This window comes from Acyrthosiphon pisum, chromosome A3 (genome assembly GCF_005508785.2).
Source record: "Acyrthosiphon pisum isolate AL4f chromosome A3, pea_aphid_22Mar2018_4r6ur, whole genome shotgun sequence".
NCBI classification, from domain to species: domain Eukaryota; kingdom Metazoa; phylum Arthropoda; class Insecta; order Hemiptera; family Aphididae; genus Acyrthosiphon; species Acyrthosiphon pisum.
The window spans coordinates 13,843,557-13,868,522 of NC_042496.1; the positions used below are offsets into that span (position 1 = coordinate 13,843,557).

General features: G+C 27.1%; 2 protein-coding genes across 4 annotated transcripts in view; one reads left to right on the forward strand and one right to left on the reverse strand.

The window, feature by feature from the left end:
- LOC100159713 (mitogen-activated protein kinase kinase kinase 7) overlaps nucleotides 1-10,434 on the reverse strand; it is a 177,413-nt gene extending 166,979 nt beyond the window's left edge. The window contains exons 1-9 of one of the 2 annotated variants that reach the window (XM_029491566.1): nucleotides 10,156-10,434; nucleotides 9,849-10,074; nucleotides 9,488-9,605; nucleotides 9,269-9,411; nucleotides 9,021-9,207; nucleotides 8,149-8,276; nucleotides 8,013-8,087; nucleotides 5,366-5,460; nucleotides 5,149-5,290 (exon numbers count right to left, since the gene is read on the reverse strand). In XM_029491566.1, coding sequence (XP_029347426.1) covers nucleotides 5,149-5,290; nucleotides 5,366-5,460; nucleotides 8,013-8,087; nucleotides 8,149-8,276; nucleotides 9,021-9,207; nucleotides 9,269-9,411; nucleotides 9,488-9,605; nucleotides 9,849-10,074; nucleotides 10,156-10,233 — 1,192 coding nt within the window. In that variant the 5' untranslated portion in view covers nucleotides 10,234-10,434. The remainder of the gene's footprint in view (nucleotides 1-5,148; nucleotides 5,291-5,365; nucleotides 5,461-8,012; nucleotides 8,088-8,148; nucleotides 8,277-9,020; nucleotides 9,208-9,268; nucleotides 9,412-9,487; nucleotides 9,606-9,848; nucleotides 10,075-10,155) is intronic. The other variant, XM_029491565.1, reaches the window with a different exon arrangement.
- A 180-nt stretch (nucleotides 10,435-10,614) lies between these two features.
- On the forward strand, nucleotides 10,615-24,951 carry LOC100168598 (symplekin). 2 transcript variants are annotated; one of them, XM_016801960.2, is made up of 18 exons: nucleotides 10,615-10,714; nucleotides 10,789-10,906; nucleotides 10,979-11,175; nucleotides 11,233-11,466; nucleotides 11,539-11,694; nucleotides 11,780-11,928; nucleotides 12,005-12,159; nucleotides 12,455-12,688; nucleotides 14,289-14,703; nucleotides 14,783-14,990; nucleotides 15,056-15,242; nucleotides 16,381-16,622; nucleotides 16,700-16,878; nucleotides 21,871-22,031; nucleotides 22,106-22,229; nucleotides 22,343-22,707; nucleotides 22,770-22,898; nucleotides 24,653-24,951. In XM_016801960.2, the coding sequence occupies exons 2-18, from the start codon at nucleotides 10,871-10,873 to the stop codon at nucleotides 24,749-24,751; spliced, it is 3,270 nt and encodes a 1,089-aa protein (XP_016657449.1). In that variant the 5' UTR covers nucleotides 10,615-10,714; nucleotides 10,789-10,870; the 3' UTR covers nucleotides 24,752-24,951. The 2 variants fall into 2 exon arrangements, with proteins under 2 accessions (XP_016657449.1, XP_001944509.2); XM_001944474.5 differs by having other exon boundaries at nucleotides 10,629-10,906.
- The last annotated feature ends 15 nt before the right edge of the window (nucleotides 24,952-24,966 follow it).

Consider the following 24,966-nt stretch of genomic DNA (forward strand, 5'->3'; position numbering starts at 1 on the left):
CTGGAATAACTATTTAAGTTATTTTGTTGTGATTGTATAATATTATTTGTGGGTACTTGAAACTTCTAATGTATACTATTATATATATCTATGATAGTACCACGGTTTGTTGTTGATGTATAACACGTTACCTAATGGATATTGTGATATGATTAATTTGAAAATTATTAATAATAATATAGATAAGTATACCTATAATATGTATGTCTAATATCTAGACTGACAAACCGTCTCCGCTCAGAATCGTTTTTCTTATACAGTGATATTATATCATTGAATTCAAACTTAATACTATCCATTATACTGCAGTGACCCACTTGTAACCTACTGTACAGCAGAGCGACATCCACTTACCAACCTTTTTTTTGTTTATTTTTTATAAAGTTCGATAAAATGTTTTCCCTAGGGGACAAAAAGCTTGAAAATGTTATCGATACATGCAGTTATATTAGTTATAATGCGACGTTCAGTAGATGTTACATAATGCATCTATTACAGTGATTTACTCGACACCTACTGTACGTACATCTGAATGGTATGCCTGTACCCACTTGCTAATCTTTTTTTTTACGTTTTTCCCAATTATTTTGAAAAATGCCTAATGCGAATTTTTAATTTTGACGTCGTTAGTGAAAAGGATCTTTTTGAACAAATTGTATCAGATGTTTCAGAATTTTGGCCTCCGTTTTGATACAACATTAAATTATTTATTGTAATTCTAAATTAAATAATACTGTTTTTAGATTCTGAGCGAAGCGGAAGAATGTATTGATTTTACAACAATAGCTTTTTTTACTGTGTCATCAATATTTTGGGTAGTAAAAATGCTCCAATTTACGAGATCAGCATTATTATTTATTTTTGATAAAAAAAAGTGAACCTATAGTTTGTACTTCTGGGAGGTCAAGTATCTAATTCCACGTAGTTTTAGAGAGCGTCAAGAAAAACAAAACAAAAGTGAAAAAAGTGGTAATTATTTTTACGCAAAACCAATTTTTGAAAAAATCGGTATTTTTTTTGTGTAACTCAAAAACTAATAACCGTAAACCTTTAACATTTTCACCAAATATTTATAATAGCTATTTCAATGAATGGTAACATTTTTTAAAAATATTCTCGATAAAAACTTTTTCACTTTGTAAATACGCTTAAAAATTGAATGCAAGGTTCCTTTCAAGTTTATTAATGTACGTTAAAAAATATCAAAGATACATAGTCAAGATTATATTTATATACATTTAAAGTTTAAATTTTGACAAACATTATCAAAGTGTCGAAAATATTCAAACTATTTTTCTGTTAGAAAATCATAAAAGTTTTTTCTTTTATAGCTAACATTAGAAATGTTGATAGAAGATTCCCCACAAATTTTCCTATCTTTAAGGGTCCCGGTGCCAGTTTTTCAAATTTTCCACAATTCTATAAAATTTGAAAATTCAATTTTATATTTTAGTTGCTACCTCAATAATAAGACTTCTACACTAATCTACTACCCGATAACTATTTAGGGGTGGTTGATAGGGTGTATTTTATCGAAAAAAATTACTTTACGGGAATAACTCTCAAGCTTTATAGAATTGTCGGATTTCGATAATTTTTTTTTTCGTTAGAAAGAGGACAATTTTTTACAGGGCAGATTGAACTTCGATTTTTTATTACAGTGCTAAAAACAAAAAATAATTAAGAATTAAAAACATGTAAAAATTCATAAAATTCAAAAGCTTATTATAGAACTCGTAAATAGAATATTGTAAATCAAAGTTCAATGCGCCCTGTAAGAAGTTTTTCTCTTTCAAACAAAAAAAAAAATTATCAAAATCTGATCACTCTACGAGGCGTGAGAGTTTTTCCTGTAAGGCATGTTTTGGAGCAAAAAAACAGGTCGCGCGCAGGCCTCTTAACAAAAAAAGTTAAACGGAAAGTAGCATACATTTTTTATAAAGGTTAAATTTAAATTGTTTACGATATTGGATTTTCATCGGTTTAGTAATGAATTTTCATCCATACATTTTTGATATTTTGTTGTAATTGATAACGAATAACCCTAGACATTTTTAATTTTTCCCAAATGTTAAAATTACCATTTTCTATACATGGTAATATTTTCCAACAATTTTGACTCTTTTTAAGCCATGATCATTTTTTCAAATTTTGTTAATTATTATTGAGTTAGAAATTCATAAAATGTTTTCTTTTCATAGCTAACATGAGTATTTTTAAAAGAAGGTTCCCAACGATTTTCGACCTCTATTAAAAAGAAAAAGTTCACCGGAAAGTCATGCTATTTATAGCCATAAGATATTTTCGATTTTTAGTAATTTTTTTTTCATCTATTAAATTTGGTATTTTATACAAGTATGCTTAAGCTCAGAATTTTTTTTTTGTATACAATGATTTATCATTGAAATTAAATATAACACATCCATTATAACGACATGCTGGACAACTACTGTACAGCAGAGCATTACTAACTTGTCCAGTTGTCTAACTTTTTAATATTTAATCATTGTCTTTTATATAATTTATTTATTTATTATAATTTTTTAATTTATTAATAAGTAATTCAAAATAATTAATATATAATTTTAACAATATGTCAATATTTATTAGCTGTATTATGGTGGATGATAACAGACCAGTTCCCAATTATTTTCATAATATATAATTTAGTATGTAGGTTGTACCTATCCTAATTAAGTATGGTTAAAATTGTATCTTGTTTTGATGATACTTTATTTTAAACTTTATGACACATTGGTTGGCAATCGAATTGACAATCAGCATACAAGTATAAATCACATACACAGAGTCAATATATTGACAACGTGTGCTAGCCAAACAAAAAATTTGCTACGATTCATTTGAGTAGCTGAGTGGTCTTAATTACTTAGAGTTATTTATAATTTATAAATATAAATATCCAGACAATTTATACATTTTTACAAGTTAAAATAAAATAATTTTTATTCTAAATATGTATGATATACATTATATTATATTTTATTTTTATGTATATACATAAATACTATTATAGTATATAAACATATAATGCTATAGGTAAGTTATTATTTTAAAAAAAATCACCCATCATAAAAATACTATTTAATATTTAAAATGAATGATAAAACATAGTTAGCTCCAGTGGCGTCATTTCCACTAGCGAAATTTGGTTTGGGGGATATACATTTTTAGCAAACATTAATGGAATACTTTGATCAAAATGTTAGCAGTAAAAAAAAGTTTTTGAGAGGAAGTTATCCCCTAATCCCCCCTAATTATACCCCTGGTTAGCTCCATAGTTCAGTAATAACAATAATAAACAAACCAATAATTTAATTAATTATGATTTAAATTATTATAAAGTTGGGCGTTTAACATACCAAATTTATTATTGGAAATAATTTGTAAATATTTTTGAATTCAATTTTTTTTTCAAATGTCTATTAAAATGAAATACTGAATTCATTTAATTTTAAAATACTATAATATGAAATATAAATTATTCATAATTATTAATTCATAACTCATGTAACTTTGAAGAAAAATATAATATTATACATGGCTATATTACACAAATATAGAACAATTTAAAATATACCAATGAAGTAATTCAATAATTAAAGAAATAAGACTTGATGAAGAGGATGTTAGTGCAATATTTGTTTTCTCTCTGAGACACACAACATAGATAAAACACTTTCACCTAAAATTGTTTTTATATGATTTTGGAGTAATCTTAGAGTAAAAATGTTATAGAGAATAATATTTTTGAGGGTTTTACACAAATAACCAGGAGATAAGGGAAAATCCAATTCCGAGGGAACTAAATCTAGCAATGAGAAGAGTGAAAACTGTGGTCAACAGTACTAAAAGCTTTATTGAAGTTTGGAAAAAATAGTGTCAACTTGACTGTCAGACTCAAAACTGTTTAATATGTAGGTGGCAAATGAAATACTATTGGTGATTGGTGAACCCGGGCGGAAACCATGTTGGGAATCCGGAATAATGAGGTTAAGACTTCTTTTGATAAAGGTATAGAAAATGGACTCAAAAAGTTTGGCCAGGTGAGCAAAGATGAAAATTGTTCTGTAGTTAGAAACATTGGATTGATCACCCACCTTGAAAATAGGGGTGATAGAACAGGTTTTCCGCACATCAGAGTGATACCTTCATCAAGGAAGCATCTGAACAGAATAACTGAATAAATATGGGAAAAGCAATTGCATAGGTAATGGCAGTTGTATTGCAGTCTAGCAGAGATGCCGTCAGGACCATTAGATTTTCTTTTTTAGAGACTTAAGTGCTGATAGTATGTATCAAGGCGAATATAACAATTAGAGGGGAGATTATACGGGTATAGATTATCTAGGTGAGAAACAGAATTGAGGGGAGAGGGGGTTTAAAAACGGAGAGGAAATAATTTGAGAATAAATTAGCAGAGTCAATAAGTCATATGATAACAATAAGTAATATAGCTGATTTTTCACGGAGATGAACTGTGGAAGGGATTTATATTAAAACTTAAATACTGTCTATACCAGTTGTGATACCCCCCTTACGGTGAAACCAGATATGTAGCCAGACATTTTTCCATTAGGGGGCCAACATTATTTTTGCCCCTCTCTGCTTTTGTACCCCCTACTGCCTCTCCTTACTACCAATATCTATAAAAAAAATACTGCATTTTAAAAATGTATTGCCTATATTGGTTAATGGTTAATAAGTTAAAATAGTGTTTTCTAGCTTTCAATCTATTATTAGACGAGTACCTACAATATACATCCAGGATTCGGAGCAATTAAACGCTATAAATAATTTAAATAATTAAAAATAAAATTGAGGGGGGCCAATTTCCCTCCCCCCCTGGTGATGTGCTTAGGTGAAACACTTAATAATCAAATAATGTACATATGAAATGAGAGACAAGAAGCAGGAGTATCCAGTATCTTGTCAGAAGCACTAAACCTGGACAACACACAAAAGCTAGTTATCTTCATAAACATCTCAAAATTAGATAAACTATTATAAACCATGTAAAAAAAAAAAAATGTAAATCTATATAATTTTAAGTATTTGTAATAGAAAATTCATTGGCAAGTCCTAAACAAATAAAAAATACTTGAAAATAATAATTCTGGAGAAACATACCTTTTACATTATTAGTGTCATCTTGACTTTGACACTGTGAATTTGATTCATCTTCTCGGTCAGTTGATTCAACAGTCTGATAAGCCCCCATTTTGTCAAATCCAGGCATGGTTAATATTTTCAAGTCTTCATATTGATCAAACTATTGAAACAATATTATAACCAAAAATAAAGTATAAATATAAAATTAAATTATAAGGCATAAAAAAAAACTTACCCTGTTCTCTACATTGACATTTAATGGTATTGATAAATTGGGATTAGATTTTAAACTATCATTTGTCAACATTCCATTTATTCCTTTATGACTTCCTACCAAGTAAATAAATATAAATTACCTCTCTTCATTTACATATATATTATTTTATAGTGTAATGACTGTGCTATTTAAATACAAATTAAGATAGTTAATTTATTAATGTTAGTATTATTTATAAACTTTAGACACCAACATTGTATTCAGTGGCGTACTAACAAGAGGACCACCCACCCCCTGAAATTCAGTTCAAAGTACCGCCACTGATTATATTTATAAATTAAGGAGATACTTAACAGGAACAAAATATCAACAAATTGATGAATTTGAGAATATTAATGATCTATTAAAATACCAAAATTGTTATAATTTAAGTTTAGACTAGATTGTCAATCAATAATTCATTATATTTACATTTTTGTCTAAAAATATACTGGACTTAATAGTTATCTATATCTATCTATATTTTAACAAATATATTAATTATCATCTGCTAACTAGTTTGTAAGTTAAGTTCCTATGGTTAATTATACTTAAAGGTATTTTAACTTAATAGTGGTTATACATATTTAATTTTTATACTGTTATAACCAGAGCTCAGAACTTTATGCGCTAAAAAACAATGATAAGTACAAACTTGTGCATTAAAAAAAATCTTAAGGATTCAATAATATAATAAACAATTTTTTAAGTTATAATATTAATTTAAGTAACATAAGTTTACATAGAGTAAGCTTTAAAAAATGTATAATTATTCAAGTACAAGTACAAGTTCATAGTAGAAGCATGTTAAAATATCATGCATTATTTTTTTAATTATTACCTAAACAAATATTTTCATTTTTAATTATATTTTAAATATTAAAAGTATACACAATAAAAACAATTATATATTTAATATAATTCAAAATATAGTCAATTATCTTTATTTTAAATTTATGTTTTTATTTTGATTTATGAACAAAATACTCATCAAAAGAACACACAACACTAAAAAATATCCTCTTCAAATTATTATTGTAATTATTAGAACTACTAAGAACAATTTTGTCAGAATTCAATGAAAAAAAAGTATTTAAGGGAATATTAGAATATTTAAAATAGCCGTGTAACATCATCGGGTCCGAGCTCGATAAAATTGCTTATCTTGCACATGTAAAAGTTGCGCACTCAAAAAAATTATTTACCCACCAAAAAAAAATGTTTTAATGATTTGCGTAAAAAAGGTGAGCACTTTTGAGCTTTTAATAAAACGTCAAGTTTTTCTTTAAATATTAAAAATACAGAAAGAGATAATGACTTGCAGCATCATTTCGTATTGTGATAGGTAACTGCTGTGGTTACAGAGGCGTAAATAATAAAAATTACTTTTATACAATTTAAATATTTAAAAAATACCAAACATTTTAAACAAATTCTAGTATCACTATTGTCTTAGGTACATATAAACACTACACATGCATACAACAAAAATTTAAAATATACTTTAAAGGTAATTAAATTATTGTATGAAGCAAGCAAATTTTACATGTATAAGATGCAATTATAGTGAGCTCGGTCCAATGATGTCATAAGTCTTAATTTAATTCCTCATAGCTCATTGAATAATGTGAATTAGAACCGTTAAGCCTATATCATTTTTCTTAAAATAAAACATTCTTTCAAATTAAAAAAAAACTTATTTTTTGTGTATTGTGTCTTAATATCTCTATTGTTTAAACATGCAAATATATGCAACACACATTTTTAGATTTTAGTTGTATGTAATATGAAACAAATTTGTATCAAATCAGATTATGATTTGAAGCTTTCTAAGAAGTATGCAAATGTGTGAAGTTCCATATTATAGTTATAACCAGGGCTCGTAAGTTCAAACAATTTGCATATAAATGCTAAGTTGTAATGCATATTTTGCCAACTTTGAGTGCATAAATGCATGCTTATTTAGGCATTTTTTAGGGCATGAACTTACGGGCCCTGGTCATAATATTAATAAGAAATATTCCACAATGAAAGAAATGTAAAATAAAATGGTAACAGTGCCGTATTGGCCACCCAAAGATTTTTTTCAAATGGAGACGTCAAAAAGAAAATAATTTAGAAACTATAAATCACCCTAAATAATTGATACAGATTATTAAAACGATATACCTCTAACTATTTCATATACCATCAAAACCAAGGGATTTAGGCAAAAACATCTTCAGTAATAACTAAAAATATCCAATATTTTCCAAGATATAAAACGAGTAATGAGTCAAAAGATAAATATCGGAAATTGGTCAAAAGGTCTGGAGAAAGGCCAAAGACAAAAACTCTAATCTAAAAGAAATTAGGAATATCCAAAAATCCAAATTATTGAACTCACAACAAATAAATTTAAAAAAAAAAAAATAATAAATATATTTCATTTCATAGGCATATTTAGGTAATATTATTACCAAAACTATTATGACGTATCAATCACATACAAAAAAAAAAGTTATTTTGTGAATTAAATAATCTGTATTTTTGGACTTTTTATCTATCATTTTTCAGATTGGACTGAATGTATCTGTACTTTTTGTCCAGGGTTCAATTAAATTACACATGGTGTGAATAAACATACTTAAGCTTTCAATATAGGAGTCGGAAATGTCTGGACATGAATCTTCGGAAGTACAGTCTTCTTCAAATTCACTACCTACAAATACAATAATATATTATATAGTATAAACAAAAAAATACAATAATTGTATACATACTAATGGAATAACAATAATTGGGATACATTAATGGTTGGTCATGACCAGAACAAAATTGTATTAAAATCCTCATAACCTGAACAACATGATCTATTGATGGCCTAACATTTGGATTTTGATCCCAACACCTTTAAAAACAATAAACATTATAGTAAACTGTTGAAATGTATTTGGAAAAAATATGATCCAATAGGCTATCTATCCACAATTCAGTTGTATATACTTAAAACTAATTACTTTTATAGGATATTACCAGAAAATACTTGTTGAACTTAGTTGAACTTTTTTTCCTTGTTTAAACGACTGAATTTACTCTCATATGAATATTGTATTATTGAACTTTCTAAGCAATGTTTGTATTAGATGTGAAAAAAAAATTATATACAAATTTATAAAATAGTGAATTATGTAAAATTATTTGTTGACTTTGAAACCAAGATAAACACATAAATAATAAAAAAGTATGTTGTTTATTAAAATATAGCTTATAAGTAATTAAAAATAAAGGAGAATTTAATTTAATAAAACAACAAATAATTAAAGAATAGTGTTGTATAATTAAAATTCATTGATCATTCAAACAGTTTTTAAAGGATATATAAAATATTAAGATTAGATTATGTATTCAATAAAATAGCTTATTACGGCATCATTCTGTGTATTGGTTACTGGAGGATTATTAAGTAGGAATAAAAGTTGTGTATGATCTCCACCTCACTGACAAAAACCGGTTGTAGCCCGGGTCACTTCTTATGTTGAATAGTGTATAGTATAAGATGCCAAATTTAGGTAGGTATAATATACCGATGACTATTTTACTAGGTAGCATATAGGATCATATTCAAAAAAATATCTTTATAATTATTTCATACTCAGTAATCAATTCCTGGAACGGTCGAGGGCATTGTTCAAATATTGGTGGTCTGGTTCCCTTATGTACAGCCCACATAATTCCATAAGCAGATCCACCAATTTCATTAAATGGTTTCAGTCTTGTTAAAACTTGCCATAAAATAATACCCCAGCTATATATATCACATTTTTCAGTATAATTTGAACCTTAATAAAATGTTATATGATTAGTTAAAAATTAATGCTATACAAATTATTTATTTCAAACCTTCAAATACTTCAGGTGCCATCCAAGCTGCGCTACCTTTATTATTGGTCATATATGTTTTTTTGTCACAAGCAGTCCCAAAATCACATATTTTTAGTGTTTTTCCTTCATTCACTAATAGTAAATTTGGTGGCTTTAAATCACTGAAAAAAAAGTAATCATATTTTCTTTCTACTTTTAAATGTTTAAAGCTTATTAATCACAAATATAATTGGATACCGGTGAATTAATGGTTTAGGTTTCATATTATGAAGATATGCTACACCTTCTGCACATTGTAATGTCCAACTAACAGCATGTCCCAAGTTGTATTGAGGCTCAGGTTTACAATGTAATACTATAAACATTTAAAATAAAATAAAATATGTAAATATTTCAATGGCAATCAATAAAGTAATATATTGATAAGACAAATAGATTTAAATGTATTTTTCTTTTTCCATTACACATTAAAATACTAAGAAAACATTGAAAACTTAGAATTTAAATAAATGAGTACTTCAGGTAAAAATCAGTGCAATACCTTAATAAATTTTAACTTTTTAAATTTAAATTTTATCAATAAATACAACAATCTAACCGTTGTATAATGATCCTCCTTCTGCAAACTCCATTACTAAACATACAGGATTTGATGTGCATGCACCATATAATTTGACAATATTAGGATGGTTGACTCGAGACAACTGTCGAACTTCAACTGTAAATGCTTTACGTTCAGCTTCAGTATCAATGTGCTTGACAGCTACATAGTTGTTACGCCACCGTCCACGGTAGACAACACCAAATGACCCTTTTCCAACAATCTACATAGCGTAAAATAACCCTATCAATATACTTTGGACATAACAAACTCTACTATACAATTATATATATAAATTATGTACTTCAAGCTTTTCAATTTCATCGTAATCAATTTCTTCCACAAACTTTTGTCTGTGTCCGTGTGTCTCTTTAATAGCCATTTGATTTGTGCATGTGCCTCGGATGGCATAGAATGTGTTCGGCACCGTACATCGCCCAAACAAACCGTGTAATTGTTGAAAAGTATGGATGTATACAATTTCAATACGCTATTATTATGTATTTTCTTTAATATATATATATTTTTTGAATTATTGTTATCCTTTCATCGCTTGTGATTAATTGATTGATAAAAATAAAATTAAGTGATAAATAACTCTTGTTACAAAAAAGTAAAAACCAAAAAATTACATTTATTATTAAAAAAAATAAAGCTAAAGTCACGTGACTACGCTCACTTTATCATTGATAAAAGTCACAACCACAGATAATAGATAACGGAAACCATTGGCTGAGCCGCTGAGGTATCAAACCATTAAATTAAACCTATAAATTAATAAATCATCAATGCTCCAGGTCCTCGCAAATAGCAATTCTTTTTTATTCTTTATTTTGTACCACGAATTAAAAATATTAAGATAGGTAATCATAATTCATAATTCGTGTTTTGTATCAATTAATAATAACTTTTTACTATTATATATGTTTCTACATAGTATTTATTATTCATGTCTTTTGTCAATTTTCAATGCTTGAAGTCTCCTGAAAATAGATACTGAAAATTAAATTTTAAAAAAAATGCGTGTAGAACGTAGTCAAAGCCCTACTGAGCAGGTTAACTAAGGAATACAATTTTAATTCTACAAAAAATAGTATTCATTGTTGTCCATATTTTATTTTGTTTAGGTGACCAGTATTTTAAATGAAGCTGCTGTGGCGCCTGATGAAAACACTAAACTTGATTTACTACTTAAGGCTAAAGAAGTATTGTTGTATCAAGAACCAAAATTTTTACCACAATTTATTAATGATGTAATTGCGTATCAAAATGATCATAGTTCAACAATAAGAAAATTTGTTGTAGCGTTTATAGAAGAATGCTGGTAATTTGGTTTGAGAACTACTACTGTTAAAGATATTTAATTACTATTTTTTTTTAGCAATAAAGAAAAATCAAATGTATGTGTCACATTGCCAAATGTATTAATGTTACTGGAGGATCGATCACTTGTGGTCCAAAAAAGAGTGGTTCAAGCCGCTAGCAATATATACAGAGCTGGATTACAATGGATATCAATGATTGATTTACCTAGTTCTGATCTATCAAATGTATGGCAAGATTTATCCAATCTGAAATCGCATGTAATTAACATGATTGACAATGATAATGAAGGGTATTTAAGAATTATTTTTATTTTTTTATATGTACTATTAAGAATAATCTAATTTAAATAATTTTTTTGTAGTATTCGTACACAAGTTATTAAATTCATGGAAACTGTAATACTTGTGCAAACATACAAAGGTGAAGGTGGTGTAGATCGTGATAATGATATGTCACTTGAAGATATACCTTTAACTCTTAAAGTTACCCGCCGTAGAAGACTTGAAGATGAAGCAAAGTACTGATTATACAATTAAATATTACTATGTTAAAGTATAAAACAAAGAATATAATATTATATTGACAATGATATTGAATTTTAGGGTATTGTTTGATCTTCTGTCAAGATTTTGTCATTCTGGTAATGTAGGCTGTGCAAATTTAATGACTTGCATGGGATCATTAACATTGATAACCAAATTCCGTGTGTCATTTATTGAAAAAGTTGTAACTACATTAGAAACATTAACTAGTAAGAAATATCATGTAAAAATCATTACTAAACAAATTAAAATTATTTTGTATTATTAAATTATTTTTTTTTTTAGAAAACATACCAAATTCTTTAACTCTAAGTCAATCAACCTGTGTTCAGAAAAATCTAAAAGTACAATTATTAAGTTTATTGCGTCTCCCTGCTTCAACTGAATATCAGCAAACTATTGGAAGAATATTATTGGACATTGGTGCTTCCAATCAAGAAGTAGTTATACAACAGTTATATTCAGTGGCGTGCCGAACAGTCAGTTTTGAGGCAATTGCCTCAAGGGAAATTTGGGTGGGTGGGTGTGTTAGTATAGATGTGCAACTTATACCTAAAAAAACTTAATAATATTTATTATTTTGAATAATAAAAAAAAATAGTGAAAAAACTCTTGGTGGTGGGGAGGGAAATCAAATTGTATAGTTTGCCTCAGGTCTGCTTGTCAGTTCGGCACGCCACTGGTTATATTGATTTCGCATTTAAACTTGCATTACATATTCTGTTTTATTTTTAGATTATGAAAGCACTTCAGGTTTTGTCAAAAAATGAAGATAGTAAAAAGTTATTGCGATCCTTAAAACGTAAAAATGATGATAAAGAAGATAAAAAACCAGATAAAGATGACATTCCAGAAAAAAAGAGATGTACTGAAGGTACAACACCAGAACGACATATTAATACAGTTAAAGCATGGGTACTTGAAAAATTATCACCAGAATCCATCACAAACCTTATAATGACATTCATGGTAAATATATATAATTATATTAAGATAATATAAATATTCCATAGTGATTTCTTAAGTTCTGAACAATGCTTACCACATTTTAGATTCTGAGCGGTGAAATAAATGTATTAGTTTTATAATGATTTATTTTTGTCTGTTATCAATGATAATTTTTCACATTTTAAATCAAAAAAAAATGATTCTTTAACTTTTGGTTTCTGTTAGCCAATTAGATCTAGCTGGAACTTTCCTTAAACAATTTAATATAGTCATGTTGTAATTCAAAAAATATTAATTGTTAAGACTTGACATTTTTTACCATAATGTAAAATATTATTTTCTATGCACAATTAAATTTTCAAAATATTTAGACTAATTTTAAGCTATTTATACCATGAACATATTTACACTATTCTACTATATTTCAGTATTGGCTTATTAAGATAATTACATTAATATATGATATCATTTTATAACAATTGATAGTGTGTTATATGTAGAGATCAGATTTTTAGATTTTTACTTATATTTATTGACCATGCAACTCAACGGGGGTGAAAAATGTGGATGACACGTACTATACTATTTGTTGAAAAAAATGTATTTTACATAGTAAAGCCTATTTTAAATATTAGGGAATAATTCAGCTTATATTTCATATTTAAGAATATATTGTATTTACTATTTCACCGAAGAAAGTAACATATTTTAAATTAAAAATTAAAAATGATAGAAATTGGTCAATAATTTGTTTGTAATTAAATCAGTAATAATTGTTTAATTGTTTAAAATGTGGCCAAAGAAAAGATGTACAGTAATTATTTTCAAGTTTATTCATATGTTTAGTTAATAGAATATAGATGGTAAGTGTAAATATTATTAATGTATAAAGTTTGATGTAAACCTATACTACTACACGTATATTTCTACTTATAATAACTGTATAACTTGTGCATACATTTTTTAACTCTTAGAAGTAAAAAAAACATATTATCAGCATATTTTATCTGCTTAAGAATTACTAGCAGAATATTTTAGTATTTTTTAAATGTTTTTGGACAAAATGAATGCATCTTACCGTGTTACCAAAAGAAATTAATATTAAATGACTTAGTCATATAAATAAATTAGGTAATGTCCTTAGAAATAGAGACTGACACACCATATCCTTGTTAAAATCATTTTTGTATGCAATTATATATCATTAAATTCAAATATAACACATCCATAAATTCATTTTCCATGAAAATTGCCCTTTATAAATAAACTGCTCTAACAACTTTAAGAAGACACCAAACCCACATATGTTGTCTTTGTCTTACAAATGCGAAACATAACAAATTTATGCTTAGCAGATCACGTTTAGCTCCGTTAGTTTAAAAAGTAGAGTCAACCGATCTATTATGAAACTTGATGGTAAGAACATTTACTGTGTTTGTATGTTGGTTTTTTACTATAGTTCAATTTTTTAACGAGTTATCTGTATATAATATAGCAAAAATTAAAAATAGTCATAACTTTCTTAAAAACTGAAAAAATGCATAATTTAAACATAATCATGGGTGGTCCTAATTAAAAATTTTTATTTTTTTCTATGAGTTATTTATATTTTATTTTATAGCCAAAATTACCATCAAAATTGCCTTCAGCTTTTGTAACAAATTATACTCCAATAGCTGCAGCTGGTACTGATAGCCACATTAAACATGTTGCCAAATTATTAGCTACTCAAATATGTGGATCAGATATTGTTATTCCTGATCTGAAGTACATAATCCAAAATGATGATGAATCATTAGAAGGAGTAAAAGAAGAAATTATAAAAATGGAGGAAGAAGATATACTTTTAGCTCAACCAGCAGAATTAAATATGAATAACTGTCAAATTGATCCTACTGAAGCTGAAGAACTATCTATTGACGCTTTACTTAGAGTTTTAGACACTAGTAACATTGTTTTGTCAAAACAGTTTAAAGAAGTACACATTAAAGCTATAACTAAAGTGGCAGTTATGTGTAGTGATGATTTTCGCAACAGTAAGTAATACTTATTAATGTACTTAGTTGAAAAAATAATTACAAACTTAATATAAATGTTTATTCATTCTTTGTTTAGCTATACTCGACTATATAAATCTAGATATTCCTAAAAATATGAATTTATGCTTATCATGGTTGTATGAAGAGTATAGTGTATGTCAAGGATTTATTAAACTGCCAACAGCATTCAGAAATACTTTAACTTCAGAACAAAATTACAGTACTGTTTTATGTGCACTTATCAGAGGCGCATTAGGTATTGGAGATCCCAAAGAAAAAGAAGAGTAAATTGGATTTTTAATTAAAATAACATATACTTTTGATTTTAATTCTTGTAAAATATTTATAGTGCTATAACCACTTTTTATTTTGAAAGTCCATTTATTACTGACGATGCTGTAGATATTTTGAAAGAAATTTGTGGTGATCATGCATTTGGTCTATTCATTCTCAATGAGTTGGTTACTAAACGTCCTCCAAGACAGTTAGTGTATTTAAATGCACTTCTTTTCTTCACTTCACATAAGAATGATAAAGTAACGTATTAAAATACACTTAATATTTTATAAGTGTATTTACTATTTAATAATTAAATGTTGGTAAAAAAAAAATATTATAATGAGATATCAACTTACACATATTAACCAGATATAGAGCCGTATAAAATGTATCACCCCGCCACCGGGCGATCTTACGTCAGTAGCCTCTAATCTAAAATTTCAATATTTACATTATTAACTTTAATGATATTGTTAAAAATTAATTTTAATGAGTTATTTTAATCAATCAATTTTTATAACAAAAATATACCGTTAAAACAAATAAAATGTGTGACATTTAAAGGGACATTTGTTGTCTTTGTCTTACAAGTGCATAACAAAGCAGATTTTATGTCCAGAAAATCATGTTTATCTATGTTAGTATAAGATTAAAATGAATTTACCTCTTAAAATTTTAAGGTAGGCTTATTATCTATGCAACGACATGAGCTTTTTATTATATTTTAATTTTAAAGAAATGTATGAGTATTTTAAAATTTAAAATTGTTTGTACATCTAAAATACTCTTAACTTGCTTTAAAATTAAAATATAATAAAAAGCCTATGTCATTGCCTAGATAATAATCCTATAGTAAGTCGATAAATAATACTTTTTTATAATAAAATGTGAAATTGATTAAATATTACAATTCATTTAAGACTAAACACTAAAATAATGTTATGATTTTTGTCTGTATATTATCTGCAAAATAAAGTGGCACGGCAACCTCAAATAAACAAATTACCACTTTGGAAAACATAAACTTGATGAAAAAAAATTTCATAACCCCTGGGTATGAGAGGGCATTGTTAACCAGCAATACAGATTTCTGAACTAAGTTTTGAGACTTGAGATGTTCTCTAGCTTGTGGAAAACCAATATTTTATGTCTACATAGGTATACATAATTCTTATAGTTCTGGGAAGACCACAAATAATTGAAAGTTTACTGTATTTAAATTGTGTAACATCAATATTAAACTGTACAGTGTATACAATATAATAATTTATCATTTATTTTATTTCCAATTATTGGAAAAATTTTATTTTTATTAAATATAAATACTTGTAAAGTAAAAAAGTTTGATATTTTGGTATCTTTTAGTACCAATTGAATTGTGTTAAATATTTTCAGCTTCGAGAGATTGCATTGAACTTTATCAGTAAATTGTATAAAAATAAAGATTTGAAAAATATTATTGAAGAATATGCTACTTTTTACTTGGGATTCTTAAGATTACAACTTCCCCCTGATGTACTTTTTGGTCATGAAACAGGCCGATTGGTCAAATCTGAAGTGTGGGATGAAGACTCGACTACAGCTTGCTTATACCTATATTTCATGTTAATGGCCGATAACTACGAACTAATTCATGAGTATAATTTATATACTTAATTCAATAATTAATTTATGCCGGAATATATTATGTACAATTTATTTTATAATCCAATAGATTAGCAGCTGTATTTTCTAACTCTCAAGGAGAAGTAAAACGTTCAATTATAAAACTTTTACCACAACCTATTCAAAATATGCCAATGAATTCAGCTGAAATGTTTAGACTTCTTGAGGACATACCAAAAGGGTCTGAAGCAATGATAACCAGAGTGTTGCATACTATTACTGAAAAAGGTAAGTTGATGCTTTTAATTTTAAGGACACATTACAATGTAATATGTGATAACATTTCCATAGATCATAGGGTTTTTTGTTATTGATAAAAAATTAAGAATCATTAAAACCAAACGGCTAGATTATTTGATCTGTCCACTATTTGATATTTGGTTCTACCATAGATATAATTAGAAATAATATTATATTATAAAATATGTATAATAAAATAAATTTAACAAAAAATAAACTTTTACTTAATACTTTTAATACACTTCATTCAATTAAATGTAGTGAACATTTTTTATAAGCTTTAAGGAAAATTGAAAAATAATTTTGTTTATTGTGTCCAACATTTTCAAAATAATAGTGACACTTTGATCATAGGCGTAAATTGAGTAAGAATGTAAAATTAATGAGGAGGACTGGATTGAGACTTAATTTTTGATAATTTAAAACTGTCTTTCCACAACCATGTCGTGTAGAATTGATTATACATTTGGAAGTTGTAAATGACATGTTATCTACAGTGGCACATTCAAACCCCCCTTGAAAATGCCCCAGGTGCCAAATTATAGGGGCGGAAAATGTTAGAGTGAATTGACCTCTTATAAAATTTCGAAGTAAGAATATTATCTAGTGAAGTAGTAAACCTCATACGGTTTGTGGAGCGACAAATGTCATGAATGAATTGATTTTACAATGTGTTTTTTTTTTTTGTGTGTGTCTATCATCATGGTTTGGGGCAGTAAAACTACTTTGATTTTCTTCAACGGTATCTTGAAATATTGGAAATTTAATACAAGGCTTAATATATTGTTACAATGACATTTTAAAAATATTAAAAATCTATAGTCACATTTTTTTTCATAAGTATTTAAAGTTTAAATTTTGACAAAAAGCGTAAAAATCACGAAAATATGCGGAACAAATGCACTTTACCACGCCACTCACGAATTTCGATTTTTTTTTTTTTTTTTTTAAGACGTGTTTTTCAACGCTGATTTCGAAACTGTTTGAATTTTTTGTGCGGAAACCATTATTTTGGAAGTTATAGCCTTCCAAAGTTTGCGATTTTACGTTTATACAGTAAATATATAAATTATAATTTTTAATTATTATTTTAATATATAAATTTAAACAGTTTCGAAATCAGCGTTGAAAAACACGTCTTTAAAAAAAAAAATTTTAAAATTCGTGAGGGGCGTGGTAAAGTGAATTTTAGCCTTATAAAGTTATCAACCTTTGTCAACAAAAAAAATTATTTATAAGAAAGTTAAATTAAATTTTTATGAGCGTTTGAAGTTTAAATTTTTACATCATTGGATTCACTTGAACATAAACTCGATTTCTCATGTAGGTAGTGATTTTCTTATTATGTTGTAATTCAAAAACCAATAACCGTAGACACTTGAGATTTATATCATAAATTCCTATAATTAATAAAATTTTCAAAATATTTGTTTAGAGCTGTTTACAGACAATTTCAATATTAAATGTATATTTCTTGGGGGTTAGTAAAATGTTGTCCCAGAGCACTTAATGTCTAAATGCGCCACTGGTTATCTACCTACCAATATAAGATATGAGAAAGGCAACACGGAATGGTTTAATGGTAACCCCAAAGACTTTTTACTAAGGTTAGTAGTACTATAGGTTAGGGCGCTATAGATTCTATGTATACCTTAGTATAAGGTCTATGGGTAACCCGGGTTTAATCCTAGTATCTGAAATAGTGAATAACGAACATATTATTTTACATTTTGATACAATTATTATATTATACCATGAACTATTAAACTATAATAATTAATATTTAATAATAGCACTGATTTTATAAAAATGTTCATATAATCTGTGATAATCATAATATTACGCCTTATTGATTCAATCCACTTAGGTCATAGTTTATTAACATGTATCTTAATTCAGGATTTAAATTTAGACACCTTTTTGATTAAAATGAGCCTTATGCCCGAATCACGATTAAAGATAGTATCTATACTATCTATAGCCGTGACACGAATAATTAAGAAACGATTAGTATAAGGAATTTTATTAAGGAAGTATATTATCATTATTATCTTAATTCGTGGAATTATATGTGTACATTTTTAGCTTAGATCATATACAATGGATAGAGTCATACGAACAATTTATGAAGCCAACATAACTGTAGGACCTCAGTGATATGCGCATGCGCTTGGTCTCTTATCATTAATGTTTGGCGCAAAGTGCTGCAGACGCGCAGTTAAGATAAACAGTCGCGCAAGCGCAGATGTCACAGGTCCTATAGTTCCTATAGTTATGTTGGCTTCAACCCATTTTATACGCGTAATATGCTATGACTCCATCCATTGTATATGATCTAAGATTTTTAGAATAATTAAATTATTGTGGTTGTACAATTTTAGACTAGATAGCGCTTGCAAAACTATCTTGTTATCAATTATATTTTGTTAATACATAATATACACAAAATAGATGAAATTATCTTATTATTATAAATTTCATCTATTCTGTGTTAAGTACATAAGTATTTTGTTTTTACTTTTTCCATCTAACTATTGTCTGTTTTAATTTTTGAAAAGTGTAACTATAGTTCTAACTTTTATTTGAATTAAAATAAATTACTAATAATCAAATAAGTTGATTCATTATTTCAATAACAATTGATGTTCTAATTATAATATAAATAACACTGTTGATTGTCGGTTGATATTATGAATTCGTCAAGTGAAGAAGATTCACCTTCAAATCCTATTGGAATATTAGTATCACATAGACAACTTGAAGGCTGGTTATCACAAGAAAATCCAATTCCTTCTCCATCTGAATTATATACTTTTCGCTGTCCATACACTTTACGCAAGACTGAACAGTTTCGATTTATGAATCAACTTTGGACTGTAGGTGATATTGTATCACTGAGTGAATCAAAATCAAACAAAATATTTTATGCGCAAATTATTAAGTTACATGAAAATGAGTTATGTGAAAAACGAGCAAAAATCATGTGGTTGGCTCCTAAAGCAAACGTTGGAGTCACTGATGAATCAAAAAAGGTGCATTATGACACTTTCAAACCTAATGATTTTGTACATGTTTCTATTGATAGCAGATTGGTACCCATGCATTGCCTAACATTTGTTATGAGTGTTCCAAACTTATTTGAGTATAAAAAACACATAGGTACCGATTACCTGGTGAATACACACATTGTTTCACATGCTGAAAGATATGCAGAATCTGATGAAGATGATGGACCCAAATCCAAAAGTAAAGTGAGGCGGCTTCTTAACAAGTGAATAAAATTATAATACCCATTAATTATTTTATAATATATTGTAAACCGAAATCGTTGATGTATTCCTATCTTGGTTGAAAGAATAAAATGTCTTACCTATGTTAATATTAATATTAAATGAATGTAGGTACCTAATTTCATATTGTAATAAAACCATTTTTGTTTTAAATGTAATTCAACTTATCTGTTTATGCATTTCTACAACAATATATTTTATAATTTGTTAAACATTAGCCATGATAAAACATTATTTTAAAAAATCATTGTGTATTTATTTTGAATACATGACATAAGTATTCGGTAAATCTGTAGTATTATTATTTATACCAGTGGTTTTCAACCTTTTTGGGTCCACAGCTCCTTTTGATTTTGAAATCAAATATATGGCTCCCATACGCAAATTTAAAACAAACAATTAATTTACATTATTCAATCAAACTTTATTCAATGAAGAAATCTGTCGATCGGCCGATCTATCTCTCACATACCCAAGTGCATACAACATGTGTAAGGCGTGCAGACTTACAGGGCAGCGAAAAGTAGATGACAAAAACTATAAATTATTACAATTTTATTTTTAGTTTTCGAACGGCTCATTTGATAATAACCGGCAACGCCCCTGGAAGCCGCGACGCACAGGTTGAAAACATAGATAAAAGATAAAGATAAAGATGGTTGAAAACCACTGATTTATACCTTTATCATTTGTATAGAAATGTAATAATTATATAATTAAATAAATAAATGAATGTGGTAACATTATGATAATTGATAATAATATTTAAGTCTTATGTATAAATAGATTCAGCTTTCATATTATTATATTAAATATATTTACTATATATTATAAACAAATATAATATTTTAATTACATATTATATAAATACAACTTTTAAATCTTAAGTGGTGGTCATCATAGAAAGTATTTTTTAAATTAATTTTACCAATAGATATTGTACAGAATAGTACCTATGCGTATCTATGACTAAAGAAATAGGTATGATCACAACTTTGTGATACTCGTACCACCCTATCGCATAGTTCTCCATTTTTATAATATTCTATTGACATTGCTGACCAATGGAATTCGGAGATTTATGAGCAATGGTTTTGTGTGTAGAATAGGGGGAAATGGGTAAACTGGACAAAAACTGATGTTTTGTAATCATACCTATTCATAGTGCCTATACTATATATATAAAGTAGCAATATAATATGATAAGCCACACTCTTATATATTATAATATGAAACTTGTTGAATAATATTATATTATTAGATATTATTATTTTATTCTATTAATTTTGCATTAACTAGTAAAACTTTAACTTTAAGTGGTCACCACTTTTCCTGAAGCTGCCCAAATATTTAAATGTGATCTCTATTTTGATATATATTTTGCAAATTGTTATATAGAATATTGTTTTTTTTTTTATAAATGAATAATAAATAAATTTATTTGATATTTATTAATAAGATAAGAATATAAGAGCAATTAATTTGGTGTATAACATATTATAATATATATTTATATACGTGATTATAACGTTGGTTTTCTGTTACGCCTAAGCCCTAAATACTTACTGGAAAATACTATAATATCACAATTTATAAATTTACAAGAATAACATAATATTAAATAAAATATTCACATTTAGATATAATATTATATAATTATTAAATCTATACCTATTTTTTTTTCTCTTAGAAATTCCATCACCAGAGTTAGTATCAAGAGTTAAAAAATTATATGAAAATCAGATAGTTGAAGTACGTTTCTTGGTACCAATAATATCAGGTTTAGATAAGAAATATATTTTGAATGCTTTACCACAACTAATGAAATTAAATCCAAATGTTGTAAAAGAGGTATGGTTTACTTTACATTTAGTTGCAAATCTATTAATTGATTAATATAATTAAATATATTTCTTTAACTATAGGTGTTCAATAGAATTTTGGGCATTAACTATTCAAACTCAAATCCTCCTGTCAGTCCAGCTGAGCTTTTGATTGCGTTACACACAATGGATTCAGATCCTAATGACCTCAAATACATTATTAAAGGTAAAATAATAACTAATAAGTAATAACAATTTAGGACAGCTTATACTTTTTGTACTTATTAAAAGTATAATTATATTTTCTAATATATATTATTATTTTATTTATTTTGATAGCTACATCACTATGTTTTGCGGAAAAATCAGTATTCACACAAGAGGTATTGGCAATTGTCATGCAGAATTTAATGGATGTAAATCCATTACCAACTTTATTGATGCGTACAGTTATACAGTCCCTGACAACTTTTCCCCGTTTGATTGCTTTTATAATGAATATACTCCAGAGACTTATCCTAAAAAAAGTGTGGCACCAAAAGACACAATGGGAGGGATTCATAAAGTGTTGTCAGAAGACAAAACCTAATAGTTTTCAGGTGTTACTACAATTGCCACCAGAACAGCTGGAAGATGTTTTATTTCAATGCCCAGAAATGAGAAAATCATTATTAGATCATGTACTTAGTTTTACTGAAGTACAGGTAAGGGTTAATCAATTAATTAAAAATACATTTTTAAAGCTAAAATGGTTTTAATTTTTAAGCGCTCACATATTCGTCAAGCAATCATGGATGTTATATTTGGAAAAAAAATGGAAGTACCAATTTATCAAAATTTAAAAGTTAAATGTGAACCTGTAAGCAATACAAATAATCAACATGTTTTAGTTTCTGTAAGTAAATTAAAATAATATATTTGGATATAGTGGTTGCTACTGTATAATACAGTAATCCCTCGTTATCCGCGAAGGTTACGTTCCAGCAAACCTGCGCGGATAACGAGACCAGTAGTTATCATAGACCCATAAGTACATATATGTATGTATAGTGTATATGTGTTATACCTATAGCGATATAACAACAATTATCTACAATTGTCAAAAATAAATTTCTACAGTGTTCGTGTAATAACGGTAAAACGTTATCGCAATCGCATTAATAATTTGTTATCATGAACCCAACCACAGATAATCGAAACCGCGGATAACGAGGGATTATTGTATATATTATATTAGAAACTTTGAATAATATGAAACTGACTATACATTTAAAAGTATATAAGTCATGGGTTCTCTTCTTTCAGGTTTTGTCGCTAGTGATTTACTACACTCACAAGTTGCGTATAGTTTGCATAAAAAATTGTACAATATTTTAAATTGTCTATATTTACCATAGGTACTTTTAGTACCGTATACAGGATTTTTTTAAGGGGTTGGGGTTTGCCTAAAAAATTTATTTATTTTGTCTAGTTAAATTATTTCAGACATTTAGATGAGTTACTTAAAAGAGTTTGAACAACTTCAACATCTCAACTTTTCGATCAGAAAAAATCCTCTGATCATCAACTTTTATGGAGGTTTTTGGTAGAAAATTGGGTTTAGTTGGAACTTTTGTGAGGTTAAAATTGAAAATTCTCAGTACTTTTTAAAATGATCACTGAAAAAATGAATATTTGTAAACATTTTAATGTAATTCTTAAAAAATAGTTTTATTACCTTGGTTTGATTGCCTTTGATTAATTTTAGTTTTTTCTAAAAACAGATAAAAATTGATTTGCTTAGTCAAATAAAAACAAGGCTGTAAAATTCAAAGCTTGACAATTTAATACAAGGACCCTCATATAAGTAGTTCATACTATAACCAAAAAATCAATGATCATTTTATAAAATAGGTGCTATGTTTTTCACAAAAATGAATCCAACCTACCTATATTATCCTTTATAAAAAACAATATTAAAATAAAATAAAATATCCTAGACTGACACCGTTTTCACTCAGATTCATTTTTTTTGTATCATTGAATTAATTTAATATATCCATTACAGTAACCTACTCGACACCTACTGAACAGCAGAGCAGTTCTCACTGTCCTGTTTTTTATTTATTTAAACTTAGCTAATCCATTGAAAGGAATATAAATTTACACCCTTGTTTAATATTTGATTATACAGTTGAAACTTGATAGATATTAAATATTAAAAAAATAATAATAACGGCAATGAGAAGGGGCTTCAGCTTGTTAGCCCCCCCCCCCTGCATATGTCACTTGGTATTTTATATATTTGAATGAACTATTTTTTTTCGTAAATATAAGTATTTAAAATGATTTTAGTTTGTGTTTAATTGTTTAAAACGACTCAAAACTATATTAAAGTGAGTCATAACATAAGATGTACCTACATGAATGTAATCATAAGTATTTAATACTACATAACCAATAGTGTATCACTATATCACAAACATGAATTCTACCACCAAAGAATCTTAGTACCTTATGGTTTAGTAACTATAAAACTATAGTTTATTGATTTTGGTGCCTAGGAATATTTATTTTATTTTTTATTTATGTTATAAATATTACACATTGATTGGATTTATTACCTTTATACTGTCACGGTTTTATGATATTTTTTTTATATTTTTACAGAAACAAGAAAAACAATCACCTGAAAAAATATCCAATTTGAAAGAGGACGAGCTTAGACCTCCAGGTGATTGTGATGAAGACTCAATTAATGGAATATAGTTGCATTACTAATTCATAACATTATTATATCCCATTTATTTGAATTTTATTTTAAAATAAAATCAATTCAAATTCAATCAAGTGTTATATTTAAAATGTAATTGAATAAATTTTTAGTTTAATACATGCATTTATTAGTTTTTTGTATCTGAATATATATTTTTCTAATTAAATAGAACATTCTATAATAAAGAGAAAAATCAATAATACTCTTA

What these genes read in the sequence shown, in the direction of transcription:
- LOC100168598 (XM_016801960.2), top strand. Translation starts at nt 10,871, where the DNA reads ATGCGTGTAGAACGTAGTCAAAGCCCTACTGAGCAG. An exon ending in TTGGTGCTTCCAATCAAGAA is followed by an intron (nt 12,160 to 12,454) that starts GTAGTTATACAA and finishes TTTTATTTTTAG; the next exon opens with ATTATGAAAGCACTTCAGGT. An exon ending in GCATACTATTACTGAAAAAG is followed by an intron (nt 16,879 to 21,870) that starts GTAAGTTGATGC and finishes TTTTTCTCTTAG; the next exon opens with AAATTCCATCACCAGAGTTA.